General features: G+C 47.1%; 1 protein-coding gene across 3 annotated transcripts in view; it reads right to left on the reverse strand.

Annotated features, from left to right (window-relative positions):
• Positions 1 to 6,144: 6,144 nt before the first annotated feature.
• The window catches only part of LIN7B (lin-7 cell polarity scaffold B), a 103,356-nt gene continuing 88,201 nt past the window's right edge, over positions 6,145 to 21,299 (reverse strand). For all 3 annotated transcript variants that reach the window (XM_086928663.1, XM_086928665.1, XM_086928664.1), the window contains one exon: positions 6,145 to 6,863. In XM_086928663.1, the coding sequence (XP_086784789.1) occupies positions 6,842 to 6,863 (22 nt within the window). In that variant the 3' untranslated portion in view covers positions 6,145 to 6,841. The remainder of the gene's footprint in view (positions 6,864 to 21,299) is intronic.

The raw sequence follows: 21,299 nt of genomic DNA on the forward strand, positions 1-21,299 counted from the left end.
ATGAATCCCTTGCTGCTTTCTCACCGGCGTCTTCTTTGCCACAATGACACCTGTCTAGGAGGGGTGTGAAGTTGTAAAGACTTTGTCTCACAACTTGCGAAGTTATACAGAAATCTTTGCAACAATTTAGGCTTCCACACACTTTTGTGGAGATTGGGATTTTTGCAACAGGTTGTGTAAAGAAAAAACTCTTACATTTGCCGCTGTGCATTTTAGAACTCTGTAAAAAAAACTTTTGAGAAAAAGCCTGATTACATTTCACAGTAAAAAAGATCTTGCTCGGTCATGGAAATTATTTTTGCAGTGTTCAGAAAACCATTGCATGGGTAAACAAAAGCTTTAGTGGGGAAACTGGTCAAAGCTTATGAAAGGCGAAAATTGGGAATTTTGGAAAATCTCCTTAGGTCTCTCCGCACTCAGCCAGGTAGGATGCACCAGCCTTTCAAAGTGTGGCAGCACTCCTGTTTTATAATGAGTACACTGTACTGTACTACGCGTACACCCCCCCCCCCTCTTCCACAGAGCTTAATTTGTCAATTTGTAGCTTGCACCACACATTGCCCTGCCATTCTACCAATGATAGTAACAACACAAATACTAACCAGTACACTCCCACAGGTGTGACAATTCGGACTATTTCAGGCCCCAAATCTATAAGAATGTCTTATGCCCCAGGTAATAGTAATTTTGTATGTATATTGACTTAATAATTAACTGTTTTTGTGGTCATCTCTAAATTATCGAGACAGCGACACCTTCTGGCTAACTGCCACAAGTGTTGACCCTTAAATGCCTTTGACAAGCACCGAAACAACTGGCTCAAATGAAGTTCTGGGTACCCCCATCATATTCTGGTGTATGCTTACATCTCTTACATAAGTGACAATGCTCATGCTGCGTGCAACGTCTATAGTTAATGAGCTACAGCACTGAAACAGAAGCACAGTTGCAATTGTTTCAGATAGATAGATAGATAGATAGATAGATAGATAGATAGATAGATAGATAGATAGATAGATAGATAGATAGATAGATAGATGGATAGATAGATAAAACTTCTGATAGAAATTAACAAAACAATTCAGCAAAAATGCTCACAGATTTATGCAAGACAAGCTTAAATTTAACTGAACTATCTCTCAGGTTAATTACAAGGTTACTCAATATCAAATTACGCGCTCAGGCGTTTTTTTGAAGATTGATAACGTAAAACTGTTTAGAATATTTGGCGAACACTGCTTTTTCTCACTCTTTATCTCTCTCTTTGCTTTTCACCCGAGAGTTGGAGTTTATGAACCACCCGTTGTACAATATTACCACCTAGCGGTGATGATTGAAAATGCAAGAACTCAGCATTAAACTGGATACTTGTTTGTTGCCAGCGCCGAAGCTGACAGCAGCACTCCCCGAAGGAGGATGTATATAGCGATCACTGGGATATTACCAGACGTCTTTCATTTCTTAGCCTTCGTTGTCACGAGAGGCGAGTGCTGGAATCGGTTAAAAAGCGCTGCGCTATATAAATGCTATCACAATACATAGTGGGACAGATTTACAAGCTTGTTGCGCCAGTTTTGCGACATTTTTAACATGGGAAAAGTGACGCAAAAGTGGCGCAAGGGGCTTGTAAATCTGCCCCTGAGTTCCTGCACTTTTTTATTTTAGTTTTTTGCAGATTTATACAGCGCAAACTCGACCCGAAGGTATTGGAGAGCTTTACATGAGCACCGTTACGTTACACAAGGACACGTACATTTTTTTGGTAGGCACCTGCACATCTTTGATTTGAAAGGGAGAGTACCTGCACTTTTCACCTTCGCTGCGATACATTTAATGGGAGAGCGTACGAGCACTTCTCAGGAGCGAATAGGTATTCTGGAAAGAGAGTACCAGCACCTCTGTAGTTCCCAGTGCTTAATTTTTATATATAAATTAATAATAATAATAAGTGATAGGGCTGCTGTTAGGAGGCACCACACATTGACCCTACCATGCTACCAATGACTGTAAGAACACAACTACTGACCTTCATACTCCTACAAGTGTGACAACTCGGCTAGTTCAGGCTTCCAAAGGTAGAAGCATTGCTTGGGCATTGGGTAAAAGTATTTTTAATGTATATTGAATTAATGATTAACAGTTGTGGTGATATCTAAACTAACCAGACAGCCCGACCTTCTGACAGACTGTCACAAGCGCTGGTGTGGATGGACGATTAAGTGCCGGTGGTGAGCACTGGAAACCACAGTTTAAATTAAGCACTGGTAGTTCCATTTAAATCACTGACAATACCATACAATACAAGACAATACAGCTTGCTGTGTGATGTGGCTAGGCTCACGATCAGAGATCGAATTGGGTAAGAACTGTTGGGAACTGCGTATCTACATTTTCTCAACCGGCCGGTTTCTAGGACGTCTTTTAAAAAAGGTTTCTGAACAGCCAGATGCTGTGGGGTGTCAGCAGTGCCTCATGTCTTTATTTTTCACAAGAGGCTGTAGAATTTCAGGCATCCCAAGTGGCCCACAGGGGGTACTGCTAAGGCTCCAGCCACAAAAGTAGAGGAGCCCTTTAGCACATCCACTGTCATGCAGCAACAGGAAGGAGGCGATCGTGTATATTTTAATTTATGGTAATAGTGGTCACAGAGGTGTTTGTGTGCACCCTGGGACCAAGGGCCACTGTGTCACAGGCTTCCAGGGCTTGAGCCAGCACAAACCGTAGGTATTATGCACTGTATCCGTTTTTTTACACTTCCCCATTATAAACCACTCTCTTGTGAGTGAGAGAATTGCATTTGCCCTCAGTTCACGTGCCCATTTTCTGTCTTCTGTCAATCATTATACACTCAGTTCAGTGAGAATCAAGGCCTGAGAGTAAAAGCTACAAGGATTGGGGCCGGGAGAAGAGGAGAGAGAGGCTTGTTTACATTTCTTTATTACTCTCTTCACATTAGGTGCACATTGTCATTGATTAGGTCAAATACTTGATTGATGTATTTGGTCCCAAAACGGCTGTTGTATGCTTTTTGTGCCTTAATAGCATTGAGTTGAAATGACGACATGCCACATGTGACCCTTAAAGGTAGTCCTGGCTTTCTAGACAGCGGACATTTGCATTCTTGTTCATGTAAATCAATTAATCAAACATTTGTAGAGCCTGCTACTCACCCGTGAGGGTCTCAAGGCGCTGAGAGGGAGGGAGAGGGAGCTGCTACTGTTCGAACAACTAGGTCTTGAGGAGACTCCTGAAGGTCAGCAGGTCCTGGGTCTGTCGCAGGTGGATGGGGAGGGTGTTCCATGTCTTGGCGGCGCGGTGGGAGAAGGATCTGCCGCTAGTGGTCGTTTGGTGGATGCGTGGAACGGTGGCGAGGGCGAGGTCAGTGGAGTGAAGCTGGTGGTTGGGGGTGTACAAGGTGAGTCGCTTGTTGAGGTATGCTGGTCCGGAGTTGTGGAGTGCTTTGTGAGCATGGGTGAGGAGCCTGAAGGTGATCCTCTTGTTGACGGGGAGCCAGTGCAGGGCATTCAGGTAGGAAGTGATGTGGCTGTGGATATTGAGGGTGAGGCGTGCGGAGGCGTTCTGTATGCGCTGCAGTCTCTTCTGGAGTTTGGCTGTGGTTCCCGCGTAGAGGGCATTGCCGTAGTCCTGCCTGCTGGTGATGAGGGCCTGGGTAACCGTCCTGGTTCCGGTGGGGATCCATCTGTAGATCTTGCGAAGCATACGGAAGGTGTTGAAGCAGGAGGAGGAGACGGCGTTGTCTTGCTGGGTCATTGACAGAGATGAGTCCCGGATGAACCCCAGGTTGCGTGCATGGTCGGTGGGTGTCGCCGCAGCTCCAAGCGAAGCAGGCACCAGGAGTCATCTCAGGCAGAGGGGGTGGAGCCGAGGATGAGGACCTCCGTCTTGTCCGAGTTTATTTTCAGGCGAATGTTCTTCATCCATTCGGCGACGGCCGTCATTCCTTTGTGGAAGTTGGTTTTGGCGGTGGTGGTGTCTTTGTGAGGGAGAGGATCAGCTGGGTGTCATCGGCATATGAGATGATGCTGAGGTTGTGTGATCGGACGATGTTGGCGAGCGGTGTCATGTAGATGTTGAAGAGGGTCGGGTTGAGGGATGATCCTTGGGGTACGCTGCAGGTGATCTTGGTGGCTTCTGATCGGAATGGAGGGAGGCGGACTCTCTAGGTTCTATCACTGAGGAAGGAGGTGATCCAGTCCAGGGTTTTGTCACTGATCCCTGCGTTGTAGAGGTGTGTGGTAGGGTGTGGTGACAGACGGTGTCGAAGGCAGCCGAGAGGTCTAGGAGGATGAGGGCTGCAGTTCCGCCATTGTCCAGCAGGGTTCTGATGTCGTCGGTGGAGGCGATGAGGGCGGTTTCGGTGCTGTAGTTGCTGCGGAGTACGGATTTAATTTTCTCCTTAGAACTATGAGGAGCAAAAATGTCCTTTCAAACAATGCGCTGCCCAGTAAAACACGTCTGAAATGAACTCAATACAAGGCTCTACTTGCCGCTGTAGACTGTGCCCCAAGGAGTCCTTTGCATGGAGTCTTGCAAAGGAGAGGTAAAATGGACCTGGACTTCGCAGTGAAGAAAAATACAGTAAAGTGATAGACACTAACAGAGTAAGGCAGGGTTTACCTAAAAGTGTTAAAGTCAAGTTTATATAATTGGAATAGTTGTACCATTTTTGTCCTTTAGGGATTGTTGTGTGCTGTGTGATTTGCCATTTTGTTTGGCTTTAAAACCCACTGTGGTTTCTTTTGTGACCTCTTTTGTAGATAGATTCTGCCCCATTACCCTCAATTCTTCCTCTTAAATTGTCAATGGTGTTAGGGGGAACTTTACACCAGCAAGTCTAAAACTAATCTGTCCCTCACTTCCCCAACCTCCTGTGTCCACATCAGCGTCTCATGTACCTGCATAACACTGCACTCACATGTCCCTCTGCATTTCTAAACACCCCTAGAACAAGTATTGTGCATTAACATCTCTGCTCTTTCTTTTTCTTGATGCTTCTGGCTACTAGAGAGCAGCATTGTGATGTAATGTAATGTGTGTGTGTGTCTTGTAAAGCGCACTGCTACCCGGAGGCGTCCTGGCGCTATAGACCGCTGGGGAACCCGTCCTGGCTTTCCCTGTGAGATGTTCCCTCCTGGGTATCTCCAAGGTGAAACCGGGCATCCCCGGCGTTTGTGGGGGGCCGTTGTGGAGAGGAGGCAAGCTAATGCCCAGAGTTGCCGAGTGTGATCCCTGGTTAGAGTAGGCACCGAGGCGAGAATTATCGAGTCCGCTGACCCTGGTCCAGGGCCCTGCCGCGTTGGGATTGAACCCTGGTCCTGGGCTGTCCTCTGCTTCCGGGTCTACCGCCTCTAACCAGTGAGCCACACCACTGTCAAGCACAGTCTATTTAAAGTGCTAAAATCTGCTGAATGAAGCACTGATGTTGATCTAAAATTCACACATCGCCTTCTGCTAGGGAGGAAGGGGCCTGGAGGACACCCACTAACACTGTGGTGGAGATCTAGATCCCAGGAGATAAGGAAAGCTAACTACTCCCCTGGATTCCATCTGTTGTTCAGACCAGACATAAACAACATCATACTGCCAGCCCCAATGGCCTATTTCTTAGTACTAGGCGGAGTACTGTTTTCTGCATCCTTTCCCTTGGCAAGGTTCATGTTTGCTTTTCGGGTCAACCAGGCTCTCCCTAGCTTGTGTAGCCCTAGACAATGCATAGTTTTGCTAATGATAGCAATGGTCTTTCCTAAGGCTAAGGTCTGATTCCAGCAGCTCAGCCCAGAACCTCACAGTAAGTTTGAAACTCACTCTGGTTCCACGTTTAACCTCACAACAAGGCCTATCTCGTTTGCGTGTCATGGAAGCGCGTAAGCACTCAAAGCTCAGAACACACCCCACGGTGTGGCCGAAAAAGGGTCCCAACAGCAGAGCAAGCCTTGTCGTGCACACACCCCACCGCCTGGGTTCAGCTCCACAGGGATCCACTCCTTTTCCAATGTCGATGGGGCACCTTTTCGTATCTTAGGACTCCAAGGAGATTCCCCGGCCATAGGGAAATCAGCTTTGATGCAAGTTCTCTTGCTAGTGTGTCTCACTTGGATATGGCCAAAGAATGATAACTGTACATCAATAAATATAATTTAATTTATACACTGCACAAGCACGTGCACACACGCACAGAAGCTGTAGTACAAGATACACTTCAGTATACTGAAGATAATATATTTACGATGATCAAAACAGAGATGGACAGAGGAAAAAGGCGTGTAAAAGAGGAGCAACTGAGGAAAGATGAAGGGAGGAAATAGCTGAGAGAAGGTTAAGAAGTGTGGAGGGATGGTGCAAAGGAGGCAATAAAGAAAGGATAAACAGGAAAAGGAGAAAAGAGAGACACAATAAGCAAAAGTGAAAGGAGTGAAAAGAAGGAATAAAGGAGAGAAGAGAGAGAAAGCAAGGAGTAAGACAGAAGTGGAGGAAAGAAGGGATGATAGAAGGACGGAAGGAGTAATTCAATCAAGAGACAAAAATAAGGGGATAAGAGACATTGGAATGTTGAAATAGAGGGCCAGATAAAAGGAAGGAAGAACCAAAAATGATTTTAAAATAAGAGATACAAAAAAAAGAATGAAAAAAGTAAACATAAAAGTACATGAAATAAACAATTATTGGCTTGAGAGGAAAATAAAAGCATGTATGTGGATTGAAGAACTATTGAAAAGTCAAGCAATAAACAAGTACATTCCATCTTTATAAACCAGTCTTTTGCGTCCTGGAGGATGACAGAGTCACACAGCTTGACCTTCGGGCTGTAGGGTGAGGAAGGTTACCCCCTAGATTCCAGAGACCTGTGAGAGGAAACAAGGAGGAGAGGATCAGAGCATGTGAAACAGCCTGTCTTAAGAACGTGTGGAGTGAGGACAACGTCTATTTTTTTTAAATAAGGCCTTTCAATCCAATGTGAATAATTTAGTTACCCAAAGAACATGTTTCCTTTTTAGGTCTGGGATTTGACAGTGTAACTGTGGATGAGATCTACTGCTTACCATACACCTAGAGTAGGCTTTGGGTCCACCTCTTTCAACCCTTGACCTTCTTTGATGAGCGTCTTCCAACCATTGGCTCACTTCTTTGCCAACCATGCACTGAATAAGCCCATTGAAGTATTTATCTCTCACCTAACGCTATTGGCCGTCAGGGTGCATCCTTCTGACATCTGTCGAGTTCTTGTACTCAACTGCGAGAGGGGCCAGTATAACCCTCTCTGTCCACTCCTGCACACTAAACCTAGTCCTATTGGCTTTGCCAATGCTTGCTCATTTAGTCTCTATCTTACGCGCGGTCTCTGACAGGTGCTTGCATATATGGCTATAATAGGGTGCCTGTTGTGTTAGGCAAGGCTTTTAGATTTCTGTCTTTCAGGGTTAGGGGTCCAGGCTGTGGCATTTGTTCCCTACAGAGGGAGAGTCTGCCTAATGTTACAGATATCTCTCTGTTTCTCTCTCAGATCAGTTCACACTACACATGTATAAACCTTAAAAGATTTCTAAGTAAATAAACAAGGACTTACAAGGCAGGGATCTGTGTCTGCATAGATAAAATGCTGTGCTTTGCTGGGGAGCTGGCCTTCACGGGACTCACATAGCTTGCAATCAAAGACGAACATTTTAAAACTGAGTTTGAGGTTCTGGTTACAGACCTAAGGGTGTTTTTGCACTGTGTCAGACAAAAACATTACATTTGTTAGGATTTGGAAAAACCACCTCCTAAATTAACTTTTCAACCAGGATCCTTATATAAACAACTCCAGGGACTTAGTAATTATTAAGTAGGCTTGTGAAACCGGTTTCTCCCTACTAAGGTTTGTACATATTCATTTTATTTCCACTTTTTGAACATGGATAATATGTGCTCGAATGATTATTGTTTTCTTTGACCATGTCACTAACAGGTCTGGTGTCTGTAGGCCCGATTCACAGAACTAATTTAGGACAAAATCCTAAGCTTACTACTTTTGGTATTCACAGAAGTTAGGATTTTGTCTTAAGTTTGTCTTAAGACAAACTTAAGACAGATATAAGACATACTTAAGACAGACTTAAATTAGGATTCTGTCTTAAGTCTGTCTTAAGTCTGTTTTAAGTCTGTCTTAAGTTTGTCTTAAGTTTCTCTTAATTTGTCTTAAGACAAACTTAAGACAAAATCCTAACTTCTGTGAATACCAAAAGTAGTAAGTTTAGGATTTTGTCCTAAGTTAGTTCTGTGAATAAGCCCCTGAATGTCCCTTGTTCCTGGTGAACGAAGGAAGATGAGAAAAGGTGGCCCATTCTCTGAAGAACTTACAACCTGTAAATAGGTACTTGTGGGAATGGTTCTAGTGTGTGTAACAGAATTCCTTGGGCCAGTGAATGCTGAAGTGAGTGGCCAGTAGGTGGAGAAGGAGCTTCCTCTGATCAGTATTATCCTGAATGTGTATGAAGACAGTGATAAGTGCTTGATTAATTGTGTTAATATCAGCAGGAATGCATTTCTGAAAATCTGGATCTGCCCAAGAAATATTTCTGAATATTTTTTTTCTGCAAAAACGTTGACGTCAGAGAAATACAAAGGATATTCCTTGGTAAATGGTGCAGAAAGGTTTGATTTGTTTCTTCATATTTCTACCTGGCGCCATGCATGCAAGGCGTTTCACGGTTAACCCATTTTTTTAGGATGGCTCAGGGGTACAGCCTGGCACTTACTTTTTCTAACATCTATATAAAAGCACCAGGAGGTCTGCATCTCCCAATGACACCCACCTCTGCCCTTGGGGGTGTCGTTGGAGCTCTCCTGGAGGGCACAAGCTTCTCCCAGTGACACCCAGCTCTGTATTGGGGGTGTTGTGGGAGTTCTGCTGGAGGGCACAGGCCTCTCCCAATGACACACAGCTCTGCCCTGGGGTGCAGTGGGAGTTCTGCTGGAGGGCACAAGCATCTCCCAATGACACACAGCTCTGTCTGAGGGGGTGTTGTGTGAGTTTTTCTGGAGGGCACAAGCATCTCCCAATGATACCCAGGTCTGTTCTGGGGGGTGTTGTGTGAGTTTTCCTGGAGGGCACATGCATCTCCCAATGACACCCAGGTCTGTTCTGGGGGGTGTTGTGGGAGTTTTCCTGGAGGGCACATGCATCTCCCAATGACACCCAGCTTTGTCCTGGGGTACAGTGGGAGGTCTGTTTAGGGTTGACTTTACTAATAAAAATGTATTTCTCCCCAAACAAACCCTATTTAGCAACATTAGGATAAAGAAAGAGTCAGAAAAAAACATTACTTTCTAACGTGTACCATGTAGGTTGCATACAGCTCTTTGATGACACTTCATAGCTCACTGTACTAGATTAAGATTGTAACTTTTGAACAAAAGGATCTCTGTGACAAAAGCAGTAACGCACTAAGCTATGAACACAAAATACTGTTTATGATCTGCATGGTACACACCCTTTGTGGTGGGCAATATTATCTGTTTGGGCTACCTTAGATGATTCAAAACTGCCACTAGACAAAGCTCCGATGCCTCTACAGCAGGTAGATGAATCACCAGAGTTACCTGGACACTTTTATTGTTGCATGAAAACTACTGGCTATGCAAAGAACTCTGCAGCGGGTTCTTTGAAAACCACTGCACAGCTACAACAACGGCCCCCAGTAACAAAACTGCCCCCCCCCCCCCTGCCATTCAGGGTCAGGGGCGGCTCTAGGCTCATGGTGGCCCTGGGCAGGGAGCGTAGGTAGAGGCCCCGGCCGGGGCTCCCGCACCATTTCTTAAGAGCCTCAGGGGCCCCGGCCGGGGACCGCACCATTTTAAAGAGCCTCAGGGGCCCCAGCCAGGGCTCATGCACCATTTATAAGTGCCTCAGGCTGGCGTGGTGGCCCCTGGGGGTTTGGTGGCCCTGTGCAGGTGCACAGCCTGCACATGCCTAAGGCCGCCCCTGCCAGGGTAATGCCGATGCCTGGTACGGCCATTCCAGCCTTGACCCTCGCATCTCTTACTATTGGTTGGCTTTATTGTCTATCTCATTTGCTTGCTTCTTATTCGATGGCTTTCCTTGTTCCAGCTTGTCCATCTGGTGTTTGGCCCTCACCTGAAGCATAGTCTCATTACCATCTCATTGACTGGCTGGCTTCTATCCTATCACTGCTCACTTTTAGGAAACTTGCTTTATTCTTTTTGCTTAAGCATTAAATGAGCGTGCATTTGTTTTCTAGCTCTCTCTCTTGTGTGATTCTACCCCACCAAAGACTCGCCACCCCATGCTTCATGTTACTGTCTCCCTTGTGTTCCTCCAAGATCTATCTCCTAAACTACTCCCTCTCCCAAACTGCCTGCCTCCCCCTGTGCTCAGTGTTGCTTTCTCACTAGTGTGCTACTTTTCCCTCTCCTGCCCACTCCGTGTTGCTTCTCCTCTTCCATTGTCCACCATTGTTTTAGTTTGGTGGGGGAGAAAAACAGGCAGGAAATTGCTGCCTGCCCCTCTGCCTTAAAGAAAGGTGCTTTTGCAACACTTTTTTAAATACATCTTTTTATTGAATTTTCAGGTTAAACACATTGCATCAGTGGCATCATTACATATAGTCATTAGTACATAGCAGTCCCATCTGCACTCATGGTCCTATGAGGCTCAGCAGTTTTATATAACTTATAACAGATCATGTCAGCTATTCCTACAGCACTCCAAAGGTCAATCAGCCGCACTTAATACACGTAACAGTTTCTGAATTCCAATGGACATACACAGCTCTGCAATATCACTGCTCCCTTCCCAGTTCCAATGGTATATCTGCTATGAACAAATCAGACCTTTATATCGTATTTGTTACCTCTTCCCTTCACAGGCTCATTTACACTACTTATATCTCCTTCCTGTTAGCACTAAGGAGTAGCTATGCTTGCCTGTTCTGGGTCTTGTGGGTGTTGCAGTAAGTAACACGTTAAGGGGGCCCAGATATCCTTGGGTCGAGAGGCACTCGGCAACAGTTCAGCATATACAGTGAGGCGCCACTGGCAAGTCACCAAGTCAGCTATCCAGTCCTTAAATTTGGGTGTTCGTCCCCTCCCCCAGTGGCACGCCACCTGTCTCTTAGCCATTAGCAAAGCAAGGGCAGTATACTTGCGGTGCACTGCCTGCAGTGGTTTAACATAGTCCAGCAGGGCCATCAATGGGGTGGGTTCGACCTGTTTATCGATCATTAGTGCCAAGGCGCCAAACACTTGTTCCCAATATGCGTGCACTCCTGGACATTCCCACGCTAAATGCAGAAAACCCGCCCCAGGGGCATGACATCTATCGCACCTGTTCGATTCCCTTAGGAGGAACCTATGTAGCCCAGCCGGGGTGTAGTATATTCTATACAGGTATTTATAGTGTATAATACGGAGCCTACTGCTAGCCAACACCGTTTCCGTCTGTAGACAGCAGAATGGTCATCCGTGGTCATCCGTCACCTCCATCCCTAGTTCCTCACTCCATCGAGCACGGGAAGTCGTGACTGGCAACTCTCTCTGTGTGTGAGCTATTCTATAACTGATCGAGACAAGGCCAATACCTGTGGCTCTGTTGGAAAGTCCGGGGTGAGAGATCGTATTCCCTGCCTCAGACGAGTGTAAAGAAACAAGTCAAGTGGGGTGTGTTGTAATCCCTGAAATATTTGCTCTGCCGTGCGAAAGCGCCCTTCCTGATATAGATCCCCCTATGTGCGAATATTAGTACGTTCTCTAAATTTATGACATATCGTTTCTTGAAGATGAGGCATGTTTGGGTGGTAGGTAAGTAGCAATAACGGAGAATATAGGAAGGTGGTTTTCAGCATGCTTCCAATTCGCTGCCATGCCGTAGTCGTACATGTGACAGTGGTAGGCATATTCTCTCTGGGGCTAGTCACCTCGTACAGTGCGCCATCAATAGGAACAGGATGTGCCAGCCAGTGCTCCTCCGCTACTTGCGGCATATACCGTGGCTGCGCCATCCAGAACCATGCATAGTGGGTCTGCGCACAAATATAATAAAGTTCAAAGTTCGGGATCCCTAACCCCCCCTTGTGAATATGGTCGTATAAGGACATTCCACTGTAGCCTCGGTTGTTTACCACCCCACACTAGACGCGTCCTCTCAGACCTTAATGTCTTAAAAAAGAAAGCTCCCGGGAAGTATAGAATATTTAAAAATAGGTAAAGCAGCTGGGGGAGTATCACCATTTTAATAAGCCATGCTCTTCCCGCCATGGAAAGGGGCAGTGCAATCCAGCGAGTCACACTCTCATTTATGCGGGTTATTGTAGTGCCATAGTTTATCCTCATGAGTTCCTCCCTGTCCCTTGTTACTCGGATGCCTAGAAAACGCAGCTCATCATCACACCATTCCAATGGTAGTCAAGCGAGAAGCGGATCGTAGCAGATGTCAATGGGAATATACTCGACTTTCCCCAGTTGATCTGGAGCCCCGATAACTTCCCAAACACTATGAGCTCTGTAAGGATCGGATTAAAATTCTGCTGTGGATCTCGTATGTTCAGGGTAATATCATCGGCATATAATGATACAAGTATTTGTCGCATATTGCAATGGAGTGCTTTGTCCTTGTGATGCTGTCTCAATTTTGCCGCCAATTGCTCTACCGCTATGGCAAACAGCAGGGGAGAAAGTGGGCATGAGACGTACACCCGTTTATATGTACCCTGGCAACCGGCGTCTGATACAGCAGCCTGATCCATGACAGAAAAACGGGGGGGAATCCCATACGTGACATCACCCCAAAGATGTAATCCCATTCTAGTGAGTCAAACGCCTTAGTGGCATCTAAAAACACTGCAGCCAGTGGTAGGTCGGGCTAAACATTGTTTAGGATGGCAAAGTGGGTCCTCAAGTTATAAGATGTGGCTCTCCCAGGGACAAACCCCGATTGGTCCGGCAGGATCAAGTTTTCCACGAGGAGGCTTAATCGGTTTGCAGCTACCTTAGCTAAGATCTTGGTATCACAATTGAGGAGAGACAATGGCCTATATGAATCACAATGCCGAGGCACCTTTCTGGGCTTGAGTAATGAAATTATCAGCGCCTCCCGTATGGATGCGGGAAGGACTCCAGCCTCGAGCGACTCTTCATACACCTCTCGCAGGATGGGAGCCATCAGATCTATGTATGTTTTGTAGAATTCTACCGGAATTCCATCGGTCCCTGTGGCCTTCCCTGACTGCATCCCCATGAAGGCCTCGCAAACTTCGTCTAACTCAAATGGTGCATACAGAAAGGTGCGTTGTACGTCGCTCAGCCAGCCCAGTGAAACATCCCCCAGGTAGCTGTCTAGGTCCAAGGCATCCCCGCGTTGCGAGAAGTAGAGTCAAGTGTAATGTTGCGTAAAAATGTATAAAATGGTAGCCGTGTCTCGACACATCATCCCACCTAGGGTTTCAATTTCTATGACTTAGCCCGAGTATCGGGGCTGTCGGACTACCTGTGCCAGGGCCTTGCCCGGTCGTTCCCCTTCTCCGTAACATCTGGCCGTCCAGTACTTACCCCTAAATTGAATTTCCCTCTGTGCAGTGTCCATATATTCTGTGTGTGTTTCCCGGAAATTGTACCTGAACAGGGGCAGTCGAGCCCGCAGCCGTCTCCAGTTCCAGTGCTCTAAGCTTGGCCTCCAATCTGTGTATCGTGTTAGCTATATCCTTGAGCACCCCTATCCCCTTTTATATGCAAAATCAGCGTAATGTGACCTTGAATGCTTCCCATATGGTTTCTACCGTGTCCACCGACCCCTCGTTTCATACAAAAAATCTTGGACCTCCTCCCTTAATTCTTCCTGAAAGACTGTATCCAACAAGCTAGGGGCATACATTCGCCATATCTTGCGCGGCGCCTCAAACTCAGCACAAGAAAGAGCAAGCACTCCCGGGGCATGATCTGAATACATCCTGGCCAGATGCTGCACGTTGGTTACTGTAGGGCCCATCCCCTGCAACAGAAGCCAATAGTCTAACCTTGCCCATGATGCTGCCTGCGCTTGTAATGTGTTCCCTCTCGCGTCTGCGGGTGCATATTTCGCCACGCATCCAACAGCTGATACGTGATGATTGTGTCTTGTATCACCTCGCGCGCTCTGGTGTAATGGTGCGGGCCGGATGTGATCTGTCCAACCCTGGATTGTACGTTACATTAAAGTCGCCACCCCATATGATGTGACTAGATTCCACTGCAAATATTTTGGCCCACAGCAAAGTGTAGAACTCCGGGGCATCAACATTAGGCCCATAACAGCAGGCTAGGGTAATAGAAACAGTCCCCAGTCTCCCCCATATCAAACAATAGCGACCCTGTGGGTCCATCTCCTCTCCCGCTAGGTGGAATGGTACTCGCTTTTTTATTAGGATCACTGTTCCGCTCGCATAGGAGGAGTAGGCGGAGAAGACTCTCTGCTCCACCCATTTACTAGCAAAGTTATGTGACGTTTTTTCGCAGTGAAATGTGTCTCCTGTAACATTGCTATATGTGCCCTATGCCTGTCCAGATATGCCAAAATTTGTCTCCTCTTTCTGGGATTTCCGAATCCCCGGACATTCCATGTTATAACATTCAGGGCCTCCGCCTCTGTCTCAGCCATCTTGTCCAGTGTCTGTTATCTTATCGCCTGTGACCCATTGAGTGCTGTGCCTCCTATGTACCTTACCATCTAATGAAAAGGAAATTCTCTCCCGATGCTCTAATATGACCGTGGTAGTCAGCTCAATAGTGATACTGCCCGCACAATCCTGACGCATAAACCATATGCAATACACTAACCATAAGTCTCCCCCACTACCCTCTCCCACTGAAGCAGCCCCAACTTGCCAGTATTAGACTCCCACCATCCCGCCCCTCCCCACATCCCAAACAAGAACTGAAACAAAAAAAACAAATGCGACACTACAAGTCCTGCTAACATTATTCAGTGCACATTACCGGGGGAACACCCATTTGGGTCATGTCTAGGCGACATGAAAGAAACCTCTCCCCCATTGAGCCCTTCTGAGATGGAACCATCGGACTCCAAGGGGGGTGGGGGTGCCCAGTATATGATAATTATAGCTCAGTGCCCCCATCAAAACGTCACGCCATTCTGACCTTGGCTCCTATGCCCGCCTCCATTCCCTACACCCCATATAAAACCAGTTTATACTCAAGTGTTGATGGCAAGGATATGTTTCACTGTGACTCCTCTTCTGCTCCCATCGAGGCAGATTGTTGTGAAGCCGGCATGTCCTCATCAGGTCGATGTGTGCGCTTCATGTGCTTGAGAAACTCTTCCACTTGTTGCGGATTGGTAAAAAATCTTTGTTTGCCCTGATGTGTTACTCTGAGCCGCGTCGGGTATAGTAATGCGTAATCGATTTGCACCTTCCTCAATTTATTCTTTACATCCAAAAACTTGCGCCGTTCTTCCTGTACTATGGGCGTAAAGTCCGGGTAGATGGAGAATGTATTGCCATCATACGACAGGGTTTGCTTGCTTCTCGCTGCGCGCAATGCCACATCCCGTTCCTGTAATTCAAAAGTCTGGCTATAATGGGTCTTGGGTTGGTTCCTGGGGGCGGTCGCTTTCCAAGTGATCTGTGGGCCCGTTCCACGATGAACTGGTTCGAAAAAGATTCTACTCTTATCGCCGACAGCAGCATTTTCTCCACATATTCTTCAATTTTTCCTGTATTTGTGGATTCCGGGATTCCAATTACACGTATGTTATTGCGCCTGCTGCGCGCTTCCAAGTCCTCATTATTGAAAGCTATGACTCTTAGTAATTTGTCCATATGGGCAATCTGCGTGGTGTGTCTAGCCGTCGTGTCTTCTGAGTCCGAAATGCGCCTTTCTGTTTCCTTAATTCTATCTTCGTGGCCCTCCAGCTTGTGCGCATTTGCGTCCATACGCGAGGACATGCGATCAACTTCATCCACAATGGTGGCGAAGCCATGCCGGACTTCTTGCAGTATGCTCTGCATGTCGCAAGGCTGTGCTGTGGTCTCAACCTGGGCGTTTCCTCCTGCCTCTAAGCCGTGATCCTCTTGCACGCCGCGTGCATTTGTTTTCGCTTCAAAGTTAATTTTCGGCTGCCTTGTGTCTGGTTTTCCCATATCGATACAATGGCTGGGGATACCGTCAAGCCGGGACCTGTACTCCCCCCACCACAGCACTCAGTGGACTTGGTCAATTCTCCTTCCTGTAGTCGGTTATCCTTGCAGAGGTGCTTGTTGGGATTCCCGGTTATATAGGGCCTCGCCCACGTTGTCATTCAAGCGCTGTCTTAACCACGTGCCACTCTCCAGTCAAATATATATCCAGCTCGCCAGTCCCCACATGACTCTCTCAGCCAGCCTACGCACCACAATTCCAGGGCGATATTGCCCAACAGTGATTTCGGCAGCCCACTACACTCCCGTCGCCAGGCCACTCCTCTGCTCCACACTCATTAACCTGATGGGACCACAGCTCTTGGGTGCCTTCTCCCTGAGTGGTGCCTCGCTGTTATGGGGGAGGGGTCTGATGATCCCTCCAGTAGTGTGCGCCTTACGGGCTGACTTGTGCCCTGTCCGGCCTGCCGCTGCTTAAAATGGCGACAGCGCCCGCACCTTCCAGGAATGGTGTCCAAACTGGGGACCGGTCCAGCCTCAGATAATCAGTGCAGGGGGCCCACTACCATTTGTATCTTGCTTCCAGGCGTTAGTTTCTCTCCATAGTGGCACCAATAATTGACTAGCAAGCCATTTAGGAGGGGGGGAGCAGCAGGGGGCGCTATGTCCCTGATCTTCTCAGCCGCCACACAGACAAACGCGGCCCAGAGCCCGTGCGCCCCTGTCAGTCCGCTCTCAGTGCCGGGTTCCTTGTGCGTCTCCCAGCGCCAGCTTCCCTCATTCCTGGCAGCGCGGCTCACTCTCACTCGCCGCAGCTGCTCGGTGGCACCTCCAAATCTCGCATCGCTTCGCTGTTTACCCCCACCTGTCCACAGATGTCCCAGCCACCTCCTGCTGGCGTATCTCGAGGGCTGCTGTAACCAAGCCTCAAGCAGTTACGGGCGTACCCAGCCAACCGGGGCCGTTTCACAGTCTATCCTCCCGCGCAGTCTCTCCGGGCCCAGTTGGATGCCTCACAGCCACGGCCTCTAGTAGCGCCCCTGCCCGCAGCAGCAACGCCCCCAGGTCCACGCCGCACCTCGGGCAGATCTTCCACTCGGTAACGTAAGAGTAGGGCAATACCAAATGACTCCAAATTTTTAACAGGGTCGTCGGAGGTGCTTTTCCGTCATATAGCTAAGTTTCAGACGTCAGATGGAGCAAAAAGCAGGATAAAGGAAGGATAAAAGCTCTGGGCTGCAGGAGCCTCACACTAGTGTGGCCATCTTGCTAGTGCGCCACCCAGCGCCCCTGCATTTGCAATACTTCTCTTTCATTTGTTTTATTTAGTGATCCAGCTTTGGATCGGTAACTAAAAGAATGGAGCCTATGCCATAAGCATGTATGCGTAATGACGCATGCCCGCACCTGCAAAATGACATAGCGGCTGTGGTCGGGTCATTGTGTCATTTTTTGCTTTAAATTTTTTTAATTTTTGGCCATGCTGCACAGCATCTAACTGATGCTGTACAGCATTTCCAAAATGGCATAGGCACAGCCAGTAGCTCCTAATGGCGGGACCTACTTACTTTGCAAATTCTTGTTTTTTATTTGCACTTTCCCAGAAAAAGCAAAGTTTTTCACACCTCTGACTTTCAGTCTTCAGCACTTCTCTGGTTGGATGGCAGTGATGCCCTTTTGTTGGGTCTTTACTTGCAGCAAGTTTTTACAGTTTGGTTTTACTACCATTCATTTTGTTCTTTGATTCATTTTTAATTTGAAACGTATATTGCTCAAATAATTCAGGCTCATTTTAAAATTCACTGCTACCCAGTTTTGACGTACTCAGTGAAGTAACTCTGAAACAAGTGACATAACAAAATCTAAACATATTCCATGTAACCATTTAAACCCGGTATAGTGACTGGTTTGGTATGCCCAGTATTTGTATGTCCAAACCATGTATCGAAGGCTATTTTCCATTCATTGACTCCTTCAATATGCCATCTGTTATACACTCAGGTCAGGCCAAACTTAGCCCAACTTAACCACCAACTGTATGTAACTGATAAAAAGCACTGTTACTATATTCAGCAGCGGCGGCTGCTCCGCTAGGGCGTAGGAGCATCGCCCACTGCTCTCTGGGCAGTGCAAAGAAAAAATAAAATGATAACACAACGTTATTATTATTTTATTTTTAGTAGAGCTTGGAGTCAGATTAGGGTAGAGTGGGGCTAGGCTCTCGTCACAGGGAGGAGGAGTTGTTGGTGCACCATAAGTGCGTATGATGGTTTGTCTGGCCGTTTTGGGCAGGCCAAACTGTCATGTGCACTTAGCATTTCTCCACCTGGCTGTGTTGCACAGTCGGGTGAAGAACTGTCCTAGGCACTGCCTGAGTGGCCAAATAGGCCTATCAGACCAATCCCAATGCTGCCGTCATGCTGGTGACAGCAGGCCGTGATTGGCTTAGCGAAGTCTAGAAGCCTGGTGCTGCCGGGAACCAGGAACAGAGGGAGGATGGAGGTGAAGCGGCAGCCCAGTGACTGGCAATCAGCAGGTAAGTCATCTCGTCTTTTTTTCTTTTTTCTAACCATCGTCACCGTTCCCTAGCAGCCACCACTGCTATTCAGTTCTTTGTTATCAATGCTATAGTGCAAGCCTGTCTTCTTGTGCACAAATGCTGCAAAGGGGCTTTAAGATCTATACGCCCTCGATATCATTATCACAAAAAACTTGCCAAACTTGGAAGTCAGTCGCCCATCCCTAACTTTCTAAGCGAGGCTGGCTTGCTCCTAAATGCTAGGTCTTTGGCCCATAATAATGTTGCATTCAATGACTTTGTCTCTCAAAAAAGGCCCCCCCCTGGGTTTTTATCACCGAAGCTTGGGGTTATGAAACCTCTGGCCCAGATTTTGTGGAGGCAGTCCCTGAGGGCTATACTTTGTCCAGAATGGATAGGACTGGATGCAAGGGAGGTGGGCTGGGAATTTTGTTTAGAGATACTTTCACTTGCTGTACCAAGCCTCTTTCCTTGCCCTCAGACACGTTCGAGGCACTGTATTTTTCTATTAATTTTCTCCCCTCTGCTTCTTTTTCTGGTATTCTTTGTTACAGACCTCCAGGCCCCAGAACGACCTTTCCTCATGACATTCTTAAACTTATAGAGCCCTATGTTGATAAGCCTCAATTTAGCATTCTGGGTGATTTCAATTTTCATTTAGAGGCCATAGAAACCAAGGATACGCTAGCACTTGTAGATGGCTTAGCTGCATGTGGATTAGGTCAACTGGTCAATGGTCCTACACATCTGGCCGGCCATACGTTGGATGGCATCTTTTCAAATGATGCTAGACTTTTGACTAAGCATGAGCGAATTTTGCGGATCTCGCGTTCGCGAATTTTGCGGATTTGCGGATTCGCAATCCGCAAAATCCGCGAATTCCCGCGAATTTGCGGATTTTTTTTTTTTTGTGTTCGCCCGTGTTTCTGCCAGTTCGCGAGGGTTTTTACAATTTCGCAATTTGCGAACTTACCTGTCGGGTCGCAAGTTTTGCGAACTTGTTGTTTCTACGTGTCCAGCCTGTTTGGGACACTCTTCTTCATCACTGCCACTCTCTGTCACCACTGCCACTCTCTGACTACTCATGCCACCCTCTGGCCCACCCATGCCACCCTCTGTTTCATCACCACACCCTCTGGTTGTCCAGTGTACATTATTTTCGGCAAAGCAAAGCACACCTTCCCTGCCTCAAGTGACCTGAATTAATTTGGGGCTGATTAATGTGTCACAGAATATTTTTTTAGCTGGCACCTGCTTCCTTAGTGCGCCCTGATTAGTGATCTTTTGCACTTGCTAAGTGCTTTCATTGTTGCAAAATTAGTTACAACACCTGCCCTGCCCCAACTGACAATAATGAATTAGGGGCTGATTAATGGATTTTAACTTCCAGCCTGGCTCCTGCTTGTCTCCCTTAGCTGTAATTCAGGACCTTTGTGGCATATGTGTAACTATTCTGAGGTTCAGAGCAGGGTCACATAATAGTTTCAACTGGCAACTGAACTCTGGAGGGGCCCCTCAGGAAGCACTACAGGAAATGGCTACTAATGATGAGCCTGAACTTTTGAACCTGGTAAGTAGTTACTTTCAGTTTTGCTAAGATCGTATTTCTGCAATTTTGCACTTATTCGCGGGGCGCGAACTCACGCGAACAGTGCGAGCAGTGCGAGCAAAATCCGCTGCTCACGGATTTGCGGATTTTGCGGGAGATTCGCGAATCTCGCGGATTGCGGATTTCCCGAAAATCCGCAAAATCCGCGAGCGGAACGTATTTTCCGCCCATGCCTACTTTTGACTGGCACTCCCATTCCTCTCTCTTGGTCCGACCATCTGGCAGTCCCCTTCCACTTTAAAGTCAATCCCACTCTATCTAATAAACCCAAGAATAGCGTATGGGCAACCAGAAGGAATTACAAAGCAATTAATGATGACACTCTGTCACCTTTCCTGAATGCCCTCAGTTGCCCTCCCCTGGGTGATCCCAATAGGGCTGCCTCTGACCTCTCAAATGCCCTAGCCAGTGCCATAGACTCTCTGGCAAAACGTTACTACTCAGCCCGCAGGAGCCCTTCTCAACCCTGGTTCTCTCACCGTTTAAGATCAATGCGTCAGAAATGCAGGCAACAAGAGAGGTCCTGGACTGCTCATCCTGATCTACCGGGGAAAGCCCTGCATAAATCTCTGCTTAGAGATTATAAGAAGGCGATTATTGAGGAGAAAAGGTGCCACTTCACTAACCTTACAACTTCTATTAAATCCCCTAGAGATCTTTTCAACATAATCGACTCTCTTTCGACACCTAGATCAGCCGACCCTACCATCGAAACTCAGGAACTTTGTAACAACATAGCGAGTTTCTTTCACTCTAAGATTGCTGATATTTATAGCGCTCTTAATATCAGCAATCAAGAGCTTAATGCCAAGGCAGTAGGATCTTGCTTTTCAACCCTCTATATTGCTGAGAAGGTCGATGCCCCGCCTAAACCGCAGCTCATAGGCTTCCCCCTCTTGTCCTTGGAAGATCTCAATCTCCTTTTCGATGCCACTAAGTCTTGCTCGCCCCTTGACCCATGCCCTTTATGAACTTTGAAGACCTGCAGAGGGTCTGTTCTTCC

The sequence above is a fragment of the Lissotriton vulgaris genome, chromosome 7 (assembly GCF_964263255.1).
Source record: "Lissotriton vulgaris chromosome 7, aLisVul1.2, whole genome shotgun sequence".
Taxonomy (NCBI): Eukaryota; Metazoa; Chordata; class Amphibia; order Caudata; family Salamandridae; genus Lissotriton; species Lissotriton vulgaris.